Genomic DNA, 13,698 nt, shown 5'->3' with positions numbered 1-13,698 from the left:
GTCCGTAACTGACGGACGTATTTCGGCCGCAAGTACCGGACCGAACACAGTGCAGTGAGCCGGGCTCCTAGCATCATACTTATGTACGATGCTAGGAGTCCCTGCCTCTCCGTGGAACTGCTGCCCCGTGCTGAAAACATGATTACAGTACGGGACAGTTGTCCTGCAGAGAGGCAGGGACTCCTAGCATCGTACATAAGTATGATGCTAGGAGCCCGGCTCACTGCACTGTGTTCGGTCCGGTACTTGCGGCCGAAATACGTCCGTCAATTACGGACGTAATTAGTGTGTGTGCACATACACTAAATAGTCACTGTTCAGGGTGCTGAAAGAGTTAACTGATCGGCAGTAACTGTTTCAGTACCCTGGACAGTGACTACCGATCACAGCACCTGTAAAAAAAAAGACGTTCATACTTACCGGGAACTCCCTGCTTCCTCCAGTCCGGTCTCCTGGCCGTTGCCTTGGTGACGCGTCCCTCTCGACATCCCTTGATGACGATGCAGCCCCATGTGAGCGCTGCAGCCAATCACAGGCTGCCGCGGCCTCTGCAGCCAATCACAGGCTGCAGAGGCCTCTGCAGCCAATCAAAGGCTGCAGAGGCCTCTGCAGCCAATCACAGGCTGCCGCGTCAGAAAAGGTCGGACTGGAGGAAGAAGAGGGACTCGTCCGCAAGACAACGACCGGGTACGTATGAAATGCTTTTTATTTTATTTTAAATCAGCAGCCTCTTTTCTCTATCAGTGATTGATAGAGACAAGTGGCTGCCGATTTGTATAATGTTTTTGACCGGGTTCGGTCAAAACGGGTTCGGCCGAACCCGGTGAAGTTCGGATTCGCTGCGAACCGAACTTTTCCGGAAGTTCGGACCGAAACCGGGTTCGGTTGTCCCGGTTCGCTCATCTCTAGTCACAATCATAAATAACAATTAACATTAACATTAATCCGAGCAGGGGAAGTCCTTGAAGCCATTTTTTGATATGCTTTTACCTCGAGTTAGCCATCTGCAACCACCACCAACAAATTACCTCCAGCCGTAAACCAGCTCGGAGGCACCGCTCACCTCTGCAGATGGCTCCAACCACCAGAAGACCACTTCAAAGGGATAACACCCTATGAAGTCTTCAAACCATGTACCTTTTTTGGGGGCCGCATACCCCCGATGCGACCCCCCCACCATTTCGTACTGACCGACCTCAAGGACTCCCCCCACCACAGCGAAACAGGCCTTGACCACCTTAAGCCTGTGAGTTCCGCTACACCAGCACCGCCCTTTCAATTCCTTCTGCTAGCGCCAGGCTCCACAAATCAATCCCAACCTCGGTCAGATGCACCCCATCACTCCTCCAGTAATTCCCTACTCCTGACTCCAAATCCCTGTGCTGCACACAAATGCCCCCATTCTTGGCCACAAAACGGGACACCGCCCGATTTACTTTAATGCGAGCCTTATTGACCCTCTCCACCGACCTAGCCAGCCTCCAATGCTTCCTTGGAACAATGTCAGACCAAACAATCACTAGTCCGGGATAAGAAACCCACAAACACAACATATCATGTTTGATATCCCGCACCAACTCCCTAAAGGGGCGAACCCCCAAATCATTAACCCCACGTGTAATACCAGGACTTCCGGAACCCTATCCAGCCGAGAGTATGTCTGAAACTCTGCTAACACCCGGATCCACAACATACCTCTAAGTCCCAGCCAATGCAAAACCGCGTCCTGCCGCGGAATGCGCAGCTGGCGGCCGTCAGGATGGACGTCCGCCCTCAAAGCCCCCCAATGCACGTAAGAGTGGCCCAACAACCACACAAGACACGGGAGCTGATCTGAAACGGAAAAGAAAATTAAATACAAGCACGCACACTTATAACACCCAATAACAACATGACTCATAACAAATGAGGGCGCACGTAGGACCTAAACCTGTTGGACTCCCAACGGCCAATGCGCCGAACCCCCTCGTCGTCCAACTCCCAGCGCCCCGCCTCGGTTGCTGCGCCAATCCTAAAGGAGTGAGATGAGTAAGGGCCCGCAGCGACCCCGACCGCCGTCAAGCATTTTTTAAATACTGCGCCAAATTGATATCTGGACAAAAATGACCCATCCTCGTGACGTAGCAACGGCAACTCGGGCGACCCCACCTGTGGTTTAAAAGCATGCATACAAGCGACCGGACACATCGCCAATCCCAGGAGGGCAAACAAAACTATGCGCTTTCCTTTGCCCATTTGGTCAGTTTTTGAACGCCGCAACCATACCTCGAGTCTATCCCCATATAGACCCACCTCCTCCAGTCTCAACCCTCCTGCCCGCTTGGTACTAGGTGAAACCAGCTCGCCAATTCTAAGTGCACCAAAAAACGCTAAGGAAAATGCTAACTGAAATAACTCAACCTCGGACGAAGAACGACAGACAGACACTAGTGATACGCCCAAAGAAACGAGGAGAGCAAAAGACACGGGCCGTCTACAATCTGCTTCGACCCTACCTCGACGCAGACCCTTTAAAGCTTGTCCTACTAAAAATTCCTTAGACACATCCCGAAAGCCCCGCAACTTAAAACCAAAAGCCAACGCCGAAACGATTGACCTTCGCCAACGAAAACCCCGCCTCCCAGGTGTCCCCCAACCAATACAAAATTGCCACCAACCTGTCTTGATCCGTGCTGACGTTACCCAACTCTCTTACCCACTCCTCCCACTGCTTCCAACAAGCAGAATAAGCACTCCATGTCGTACGTGCCAATAACCTTTCCACCAATCGCTCTACGGGACCGAAACCAGATCCCAGAGATGTTCCGGACAAGCCAAACCGAGACGCTCCGCTCCCAGTGCCAATTGACGAAATCGATCCCACTGCGAGCGAGAAAGAGCATCAGCGATACAATTCCGTACCCCCGGCACATGCACCGCCACCACCCACGCGTTCAAAGACAAACACACCAAAACTAAATGTCGCAACAACTGAACTACCGGAGGAGAGGATGCAGTGATGTTATTAATGGCCAGCACCACCACCATGTTGTCGCAGTAAAAACAGACCTTTTTATCCCTGAGCCTGTCCCCCCAAATGGTTGCCGCAACCACAATAGGAAACAGCTCGAGCAGGGCCAGATTCCGCGTGAGTCCACTGGACACCCAGCAAGCCGGCCAGTTACCTGCACACCAAGGACCACCCCCGTACGCACCAAACCCACCTGCCCCAGCCGCATCCGTAAAAAAATTTAAGTCGCTCGTATCCTGCGCTGGAGCCATCCATAGGGAGCGACCATTATACTGACCCAGAAAATCATCCCAAACCTGCAGATCAGCCCGATGCTCTTCCCTGAGCCGCACAAAGTGATGTGGCACACGAACCCCCGCCGTTGCTGCCGCCAAACGTCTACTAAAAACCCTCCCCATCGGCATAATCCGGCAAGCGAAATTCAACTTCCCCAGCAGAGACTGGAGATCGCGAAACGTCATCTTCTTCAACCTACAAGCCCGCCGTACCTCCTGACTCAATGACCCTAGCTTATCCGCAGGAAGTCGACACTCCATTGCCACCGAATCAATTTCAATTCCTAAAAAACAAATGGTAGATACCGGGCCCTCAGTCTTTTTTGGCGCCAAGGGGATCCCAAAATCCTTCGCAACCTTCTGCAATGAATGAAGCAAATTACCGCAAATAGGCGAACCCCCCGGGCCGACGCACAAAAAATCATCCAGGTAATGTATCAAAGAGTCGACCCCGGCTACGCCCTTCGTCACCCATTCCACGAAGCTACTAAATGCCTCGAAATACGCGCAAGAAAGGGAACACCCCATCGGAAGACACCTATCCACATAAAAAGCCGCATTCCAAAAACAACCCAACAACCGTTGGCTCTCTGGATGAACCGGCAACAACCGGAAAGCCGCCTCAATGTCGGTTTTTGCTAACAGCGCGCCGGGCCCCGCAGCGCGAACTAGCCCCACCGCCTTGTCGAATGATGTGTACACTACGGAGCACAACTCATGATCAATCCCATCATTCACCGACGAGCCCTTGGGAAAAGATAAATGCTGAATTAAACGAAATTTTTGGGGCTCTCGCTTTGGCACAATACCCAATGGGGACACCACTAAATCCTTTATTGGCGGAGCAACAAAAGGCCCTGCCATGCGACCCAACGAAACTTCTTTAAACAGTTTTTCCGACACGATCTCGGCATGCAAGTAAGCCGACTTAAGATTACGCCGCGTCGCCGGGACCTCATAAGGAGGTGGAGGAATAATGAAACTAACACGAAAACCTTCATAAATTAACTTGGCCGCAACCCTATCTGGATATTCATTTAGATACGGGACCATCCTTTCCACCCTCACCGGCGACAACCCCTTAACCAGCCGAGGAGGACTGGTTCCCTGACCGCTTCTTCCGCATACATTTGGCAGCCCCATGGGATGAACCATTACATTCTGAACAAACGTGCTTGAACTTACACGTGGCCCCGAACTTACACTGGCCATCATTAAATTGCCAGCAGAATCCCAGTTTTGCCCCTGAACCTTGCCCGCCCTGGCTAGACTGACCTCCTTGGCCAACGCTCCCGGGAATGGACTGCTTCACCGGAGCCGTCACCCTCAACCAAAGCGCAATATCCTTCTGGTCCCACCTAATCGCCGGCCGAACCGCCTTTCGCTGTCGGAATTGCTCATCGTACCTTAACCACGCCTGACCCCCGTATGCCCTATGAGCCTCCCCGATGGTATCAAAATAGCAAAATAACGCCGAGCAATTATCAGGCGCCTTCTCCCCGATCACACTGGCTAAAATGGCAAACGCTTGCGACCAATTGACGAATGTCTGCGGGATAAGCCTATACCGCCGACGTTCCTCTTCCTCCTTCTTACTCTCGTCCCGCTTGCCTTTATCCAAATTGAATTTTGCAAGCGGCAGAAGAGAAAAAATCTCCACATACTCGTCCTTCCAGATCCGCTCGCGGACCTCCTCTTTTAGGTGGGCCCCTAACGGACCCTCGAAGCATACATACACCTCGCCACGAGCACGATCGTCAAGTCGCACCTGATCGCCCTCTTTTTGCGCCTCGGTCTGCACGGATACCGCAACCGCCTCCTTAGACGCCGTCAACCCTTCCACAATCCCGGGACGCGACTGTAACGATACAACCTCACGGGGACCTTCCCACACTACCGCCGGGGACCCCGCCGTAACTACCGGTGCCGCAGCCCTATCTAGGCGCCCGACCAACTCCCGCAAGCAACCCACTAAATCCGCTAAGCCAGCGCCGTTGCGCCCGGCCGCGCCGCTACCGGCAGCCGATGCCACGCTTGCTGCCCCCCCCCCCCGACACCCGACATAAAAATCGCTGTATACGGCAAAGAAGGAGTTACGCACTCACCAGGCTGCCCAGGCGCTGTGTTCCCGTCAGCCGGACAATCCTGACCTCGCCGAAACTCGTCCAATTCGCCATCCTCCAGATCCTCTCTCGCTGACGACTTGCCATCCCACCGACATCTCCTACACGGGGACAACGACGTGCTGACCGATGGGCCGGCCACCTGCCGCCCGACCGAACCTGTTGCCTCGTCGCCGCTGATGATCTAGGCGTCCTCATTGAAGGTCTCGAGGAAGCCTGCCCCCTGGCCGGAACATCACCATGCGGGGCGGCCGTAGGCTGTTCTCTGGATCTTGCAGGGAGACAGGGAGCCCGGCCTGCAACCCCCTGTGTACCGCCGGACCTCGTCGCGGCTGGGGATTCCTGCCAGGACGCAGGGCCTGGGAAGAGGCGGCCTTCCCAGCTGCCTGGCCTGCAGCGTCCTTTGAAGGGCTCCCCCTGCGACGCCGTGTCCGCGGGACCACCTCCGGGCTGAGGCGTTCTGGAGGGCGGGACCGCCGGGAGCGACGGGGAGACCCGGCCTGAGCCACCGTCGCCCCTGACGACGCTCCCTGCTTCATGCGAGCGGGAGCACGGGTTGCCAACTCCCCCCCACCACCGCCACAGTACTAGCACTAGGGAGGGGACCGGGGGAGGGGAGCCTGTCCCCCTGAGCAACTGACCCTGAGTGCCGGGCCTGGCGTGGAGGCGAGTCAGCCTCCGGGATCCTGGACAGTGCAGCCACGGTTTCCTCCAACCAGCCGGGACCGTGGAATGCAGCTGCCGCACGCAGCTGTTCAAGCATGCCGACCTCCGACATGGCAGGTAAGCACGGAGCGGGACAGCAGTGGGAGCTTATGACTTTTGCGTGTTCTTCCTCCCGCTGCTTCCGGCTCAATGCCGAAAACAGCGGGAAGACTGATAATGTCCCCTGACTCCTCCCTACCCCTCTTCAACCTCCCCCTGCTACCCCCTCCATCTCCCTCTTGATTAACCCTTTCCCTACTAGGTCCTGTCATGGAGGCTTCCCTCTGAAGCCCTGCGTGCTGCGTCCAGCCTCTTCTTTACTGTACATGTAGCACAAAAATAATGCAGTATAGTACATATAGCACATGTAGAAAGCAGTAACGTACATGTAGTGCAGGAAGAGAGCAGTACAGTACATGTAGTACAGTTAGAGAGCAGTACAGTACATGTAGTACAGATAGAGAGCATTACAGTACATGTAGTACAGGTAGATAGCAGTACATTACATGTAGTACAGGTAGAGAGCAGTACATTACATGTAGTACAGGTAGAGAGCAGTAAAGTACATGTAGTACAGGTAGGGAGCAGTACAGTACAGGTAGAGAGACTTATAGTATATGTAGTACAGGTAGAGAGCAATACATTACATGTAGGACATGTGGAGAGCAGCACTGTACATGTAGTACAGGTAGAAAGCAATACATTACATGTAGTACAGGTAAAAAGCATTGCTGTACATGTAGCACAGATAGGATGCCGTATAGTACATACAGCACAGGTAGAACGCAGCATAGTACATGTAATGCGGGTAGAGAGCAGTATAGTACATGTAGTACAGGTAGATAGCAGTACAGTACATGTAGTTCAGGTAGAGAGCAGTACAGTACATGTAGTAATGGTAGATAGCCGTACAGTACATGTAGTAATGTAGGAAGCAGTACAGAACATGTAGTACAGGTAGATAGCAGTGCAGTAAATGTAATACAGGTAGATAGCAGTATTGTACAAGTAGTACAGGTAGAGAGCAGTACAATACATGTAGTACAGGTAGATAGCAGTACAGTATATGTAGTACAGGTAGAGAGCAGTACAGTGCATGTAGTACAGGTAGATACCAGTACAGTACATGTAGTACAGGTAGAAAGCAGTACAGAACATGTAGTACAGGTAGATAGCAGTACAGTACATGTAATAAAGTTACATAGCTGTATAGTACATGTAGTACAGGTAGAGAGCAGTACAGTATATGTAGTACAGGTAGATAGTAGTACAGTACATGTAGTACAGGTAGGGAGCAGTACAGTACATGTAATACAGGTAGATATCAGTATAGTACATGTAGAACAGGTGGAAAGCAGTACAGCATATGTAGTACAAGTAGAGAGCAGTACAGGGCATGTAGTATAGGTAGAAAGCAGTACAGTACATGCAGTACAGGTAGAGAGCAGTACAGTACATGTAGTATAGGTAGAGAGCAGTATAGTATATGTAGTACAGGTAGAGAGAAGTACAGTACATGTAGTACAGGTAGAGAGCACTACAGTACATGTAGTACAGGTAGAGAGCAGTACAGTACATGTAGAGAGCATTACAGTATATGTAGTACAGGTAGAAAGCAGTACAGTACATGTAGTACTGGTAGAGAGCAGTACAGGTCATGTAGTACAGGTAGAGAGCAGTACAGTATATGTAGTACAGGTAGAGAACAGTACAGTACATGTAGTACAGGTAGAGAGCAGTACAGGTCATGTAGCACAAAAAGAATGCAGTATAGTACATATAGCACATGTAGAAAGCAGTAACGTACATGTAGTGCAGGAAGAGAGCAGTACAGTACATGTAGTACAGATAGAGAGCATTACAGTACATGTAGTACAGGTAGATAGCAGTACATTACATGTAGTACAGGTAGAGAGCAGTAAAGTACATGTAGTACAGGTAGGGAGCAGTACAGTACAGGTAGAGAGACTTATAGTATATGTAGTACAGGTAGAGAGCAATACATTACATGTAGTACATGTGGAGAGCAGTACTGTACATGTAGTACAGGTAGAAAGCAATACATTACATGTAGTACAGGTAAAAAGCATTGCTGTACATGTAGCAAAGATAGGATGCAGTATAGTACATACAGCACAGGTAGAACGCAGTATAGTACATGTAATGCGGGTAGAGAGCAGTATAGTACATGTAGTACAGGTAGATAGCAGTACAGTACATGTAGTTCAGGTAGAGAGCAGTACAGTACATGTAGTAAAGGTAGATAGCCGTACAGTACATGTAGTAATGTAGGAAGCGGTACAGAACATGTAGTACAGGTAGATAGCAGTGCAGTAAATGTAATACAGGTAGATAGCAGTATAGTACAAGTAGTACAGGTAGAGAGTAGTACAATACATGTAGTACAGGTAGATAGCAGTACAGTATATGTAGTACAGGTAGAGAGCAGTACAGTACATGTAGTACAGGTAGAGAGCAGTACAGGTCATGTAGTACAGGTAGAGAGCAGTACAGTATATGTAGTACAGGTAGAGAGCAGTACAGTACATGTAGTACAGGTAGAGAGCAGTACATTATATGTAGTACAGGTAGAGAGCAGTACAGTACATGTAGTAGAGGTAGACAATCAGCACAGGCACTTCATTAATACATCGCTTCCTGACTGGTTCTACTTGCCCCAAAATGACGTTCGGATTAATTTTGTATTATAATAGCTATTTTCCAGAGAAATGCATATGCTGATTGGCTGGGACTGGCATAAAGGTCACAATTTGAGCTCATTTTTTTTTACATAATGAAATAAATGCCATTGCTGCTTTATTTTATTCCAGATTCAAGAACCAGTGAATCAGAATCGACCTGGAAGGTCGTGGAAGAGGTGCCTGAAATTAAAGGTAATACTGCTATTACTGGTATTACATTTGCTACTACTACTACTACTTCTATTACATCTTCAGCTGTGATCGGTGCTCCTTGTTAGGCTAAAGACAGCTCTCATAGATGTTCTTTGTGAGCCGTCTTCAGCCAGACAAGGAGCGTTGATAATAGTCATAGGTGGTGCATAGCACTCAGCTGAGGACTTCTGCTCTTTCGTCTCAGCATCTGGACCCCCACTAATTCAAGCTTATATGTCTCTATGAAAGTACAGTTGCTCTTTAACCCCTTCCCGCTCCTGGACGTACTATTAGGTCATGGCAGCTGTATTGTTCGCGCTCCATGACCTAATAGTACATCACGGGAGTAACGGCCGTTTCGGCCGTCTTCCCGACACATGCAGGAGCTGTGACGGCTGCTGTCTCATACAGTAGTTGCCGAAGCTCCTATAGCGGGGACCGATCGCTGTGTCCCCGCTGATTAACCCCTTAAAAGCCGCGTTCAATAGCGATCGCAGCTTTTTAGGGGTTAAGCTACAATCGCCGGCCTGCTACACGATAGCGGCAGGTGATGGTGACTATGGCAACCGGACACCTAACAATGGCGTCCGGCTATGCCATCGACTGAAGCCTAGTGGGTCCTGACAAAGTCAGGACCCACTATGCTTTCTGTCAGTGAGTAGCTGACAGCTCTAATACACTGCACTATGCATGTAGTGCAGTGTATTAGAATTGCGATCAGGGCCTCCTGCCCTCAAGTCCCCTAGTGGGACAAAGTAATAAAGTAAAAGAAAAGTAAAAAAAAGATGTGTAAAAATAAGAAAATAAACGTTTTAAAAGTGATAAAAGTAAAAATCCCCCTTTTTCCCTTATCAGTCTTTATTATTAATAAAAATATATAAACAAACAAATAAACTATACATAATTGGTATCGCCGCGTCTGTAACGGTATGAACTACAAAATGATTTTGTTATTTATCCCGCGCGGTGAACGCCGTAAAAGAAAATAATAATAAACCGTACCAGACTCACAATTAATTGGTCATTACACCTCACAAAAAATGGAATAAAAATAGATCGAAAAGTCGCATGTACCTAAAAATGGTCCTGATTGAAACTACAGTTCGTTACGCAAAAAATAATTCCTCACACGGCTTTCTTGATGGAAAAATACAAAAGTTCTGGCTCTTAGAATAAGGCAACACAAAAAGTAAATGATTTTTTACAAGTATTTTATTGTTCAAACGCCATAAGACATAAAATAAAACTATAAACATATCGTATCGCCGTAATCGTATCGCACCGCAGAATAAAGTGAATATGTCATTTAAGGCGCACGGTGAACGCTGGAAAAAAAATATAGAATTAAAAAACAATAGTAAAATTGATGTTTTTTAGTCACCACTCCACTTAAAAACAGAATAAAAACTGATCAAAAAGCCGCATGCACACCATGAAAGCTACAATGAATTCCTCAAGGGGTCTAGTTTCCAAAATAGGGTCACTTTTGGGGGGTTTCCACTGTTTTGGCACCACAAGACCTCTTCAAACCGGACATGGTACCTAATAAAAAAGAGGCCTCAAAATCCACTAGGTGGTCCTTTGCTCCTGAGGCCGGTGCTTCAGTCCATTATCAGACTTGGGCCACATGTGGGATATTTCTCAAAACTGCAGAATCTGGGCAATAAGTATTAAGTTGCGTTTCTCTGGTAAAACCTTTTGTGTTATAGAAAAAAATGGTATAAAAGATTTTCTGACAAAAATAAATAAATATGTAAATTTCACCTCTACTTTGCTCTAAATTCCCGTGAAACACCTAAAGAGTTCATAAACTTTCTAAATGCTGTTGTGAATACCTTGAGGGGTTTAGTTTCTGAAATGGTGTTTCTGAAGGGTGTTTCAAAGGCGTTTCTAATATATAGGCCCCTCAAAGCAACTTCAGAACTGAACTGGAGCTTACATTATGCTGATAATGAGTAGCGCCCACTCCGAGGTGACCCCAGTTTTGACCGTCTGTATAAACGGAGACCCCTATTAGACCGTTTCAGTGCCCGGTTTCCCCAAGCATACACAACGAGATGTGTATTTCTATTGATGAGTCCTTGGTACATTTTAAAGGGAGGCTTGAATTCCGCCAGTACCTGCCGGGTAAGAGTGCAAGGTATGGCGTGAAGATGTATAAGCTGTGCGAGAGTGCATCAGGGTATACCTACAAATTTAGGATATATGAAGGAAAGGACACCAGTATTCAGCCCCCAGAATGCCCCCCTTACTGGGAGTTAATGCAAAAATTGTGTGGGATTTGGTGCACCCACTGCTGGACCAGGGTTACCACCCCTACCTGGATAATTTTTATACCAGCATCCCACTCTTCAACTGCCTTGCTTCCAGAAGTATTGCGGCATGTGGCAATGCTAGAAGAAATCTGAGAGGCCTCCCTAAGACTCTACTTGGGCAAACACTCAGAAGGGGTGAGAGCAGGGCACATTCTAGCAGCAACATATTGTGTGTCAAGTACAAGGACAAGAGAGATGTCCTTGTATTGACAACAACACAAGGCCACACCGGTACCCATGTACTAGTAAGAAGTACCAGTACAGAGACCCCCAAACCAGACTGCATCCTGGACTACAATAAGTACATGGGAGGGGTGGACTTGTCAGATCAAGTCCTGAAGCCCTACAGCACCATGCGGTGTGGTATAAGAAGCTGGCCGTGCACATCATACAGATGGCATTGTACAATGCGTACGTGCTACGTTGATGTGCAGGCCAGAGGGGAACTTTCCTGGAATTTCAAGAGGTGATTATCAAGAAACTAATTTTTAGGGACCAAGAAGGGGGGCACCCAGTACTTCTGGAAGCGAGGCCACACGCATCTTACCAGGGCAACACTTTCCAGGAGAAGTTCCCCAAACTGGCAAGAAGGGAAAAAGTCAAAAGAGGTACAAAGTCTTCTATAAGAGGGGGATAAGGGAGGACACAATATATCAATGTGACACGTGTCCCGAAAAACTAAGGCTCTGTATGAAAGAGTGTTCTAAAATGTATAATACATCCCTTGATTTTTAATCAACCCCAGTTTTACTTACCCTGATGCACTCCACACAGCTTATCCCCCTCGTCTTTCCCTTCTGAGCCCTGCTGCGTGCCCAGGCAGCTGATAACAGCCACATTGAGGGTATTGCCATACCCATGAGAACCCACATTACAGTTCATGGGGTGTATGTCTCCGGTCAAAATGCTCCCTACACCTCTAGATTAATGTGTTAAGGGTGTAGTTTTTAAAACGGGGTCACTTCTTGGGGGTTTCAACTGTACTGGTACCTCAGGAGCTTCTGCATACATGACTTCGCACCAGAAAATCCCCAGTAGGCCAAATGGTGATCCTTTCATTCTGAGCCCTCACATGGGCCCAAATGGCAGTTTATCACCACAAATGGGGTATTGCCACACTCAGGACAAATTGGGCAACAAAATGGGGTATTTTAGTTCTTGTGAAAATAAGACATTTTCAGCCAAAACTACATATTGCACCAAAAAAAGAGAACATGCAGAGAAAAACTGCAGAATCTGGACAATACATATTTAGTAGTGTTTCTCTGGTAAAACCTTCTGTGTTACAGAAAAAAATGTAATACAATTGAAATTCAGCAAGAAAAATTAAATTTGCAAATTTCACCTCTACTTTGCTTTAATTCCTGTGAAATGCCTGAAGGGTTAAATAAACTTTCTAAATGCTGTTATAAATGCTTTGAGGGGTCTAGTTTTTAAAATGGGGTGTTTTATGGGGGTTTTTAATACATAGGCCCCTCAAAGCCACTTCGGAACCGAACAGGTACCTTAAAAAAAAGGCTTTTGAAATTTTCTTAAAAATATGAGAAATTGCTGTTTATGTTCTAAGCCTTGTAACGTCCAAGAAAAATAAAAGAATGTTCAAAAAATTATGCCAATCTAAAGTAGACATATTGGAAATGTGAACTAGTAACTATTTCGGGTGGTATAACCATCTGTTTTACAAGCAGATGCATTTAAATTCTGAAAAATGCTATTTTTTATACATTTTCTCTAAATTTTGCAATTTTTCACCAATAAACACTGAATATATCGTCCAAATTTTAACACTAACATAAAGCACAATGTGTCACGAGAAAACAATCTCAGAATCGCTTGGATAGGTTTAAGCATTCCGACGTTATTACCACATAAAGTGAAATGTGTCAGTTTTGAAAAATGAGCTCTGAGCCTTAAGGCCCAAACTAGGCTGCGTCCTTAAGGGGTTAACCCCTTAGCAACATCCAACGTAAATTTACGTCACTGTTGCCAAGGACTTAATGCAATCCAACGTATAGTTACGTTACGGTGTCAAATGGTCACTGTGTCTAATTACGCCCCCACATCTGCAATCACTGCGATTGACTGGTCAATTCTAACCGGCCATTGATGGGTTTTTGCGGCCAAAACCAATCACTGTGACACATGGCACAGTTAAATGGTAGTGATTGGTGATGTCAAGGACAGCAGTAATCACTGCCATGTATTCCCGGGGCAGTGGCGGTGCTGCCACCTCCCCAATCGCTGTGATTGGCCGATCTTTATAGGCCTACCAATCGCAGCCATAGCCGGCTTTTTAAAATAGCGGTAACCTCTCTGCCAGACTCCTTTAGGTTAGCGAGCAGAGCGGTTGCATAACTCCTCTGTGCCAAATTGACA

General features: G+C 47.7%; 1 protein-coding gene across 1 annotated transcript in view; it reads left to right on the top strand.

Annotated features, from left to right (window-relative positions):
• VIT (vitrin) overlaps positions 1-13,698 on the top strand; it is a 114,009-nt gene that overhangs the window by 81,182 nt on the left and 19,129 nt on the right. Inside the window, exon 19 of the mRNA XM_075864442.1 lies at positions 8,945-9,007. Within this exon, the coding sequence (XP_075720557.1) occupies positions 8,945-9,007 (63 nt within the window). The remainder of the gene's footprint in view (positions 1-8,944; positions 9,008-13,698) is intronic.

This window comes from Rhinoderma darwinii, chromosome 4, assembly GCF_050947455.1.
Source record: "Rhinoderma darwinii isolate aRhiDar2 chromosome 4, aRhiDar2.hap1, whole genome shotgun sequence".
Classification (NCBI taxonomy): Eukaryota; Metazoa; Chordata; class Amphibia; order Anura; family Rhinodermatidae; genus Rhinoderma; species Rhinoderma darwinii.
Note: the sequence above shows the minus strand (reverse complement) of the source record. Positions and strands in the feature narration are given on the sequence as shown.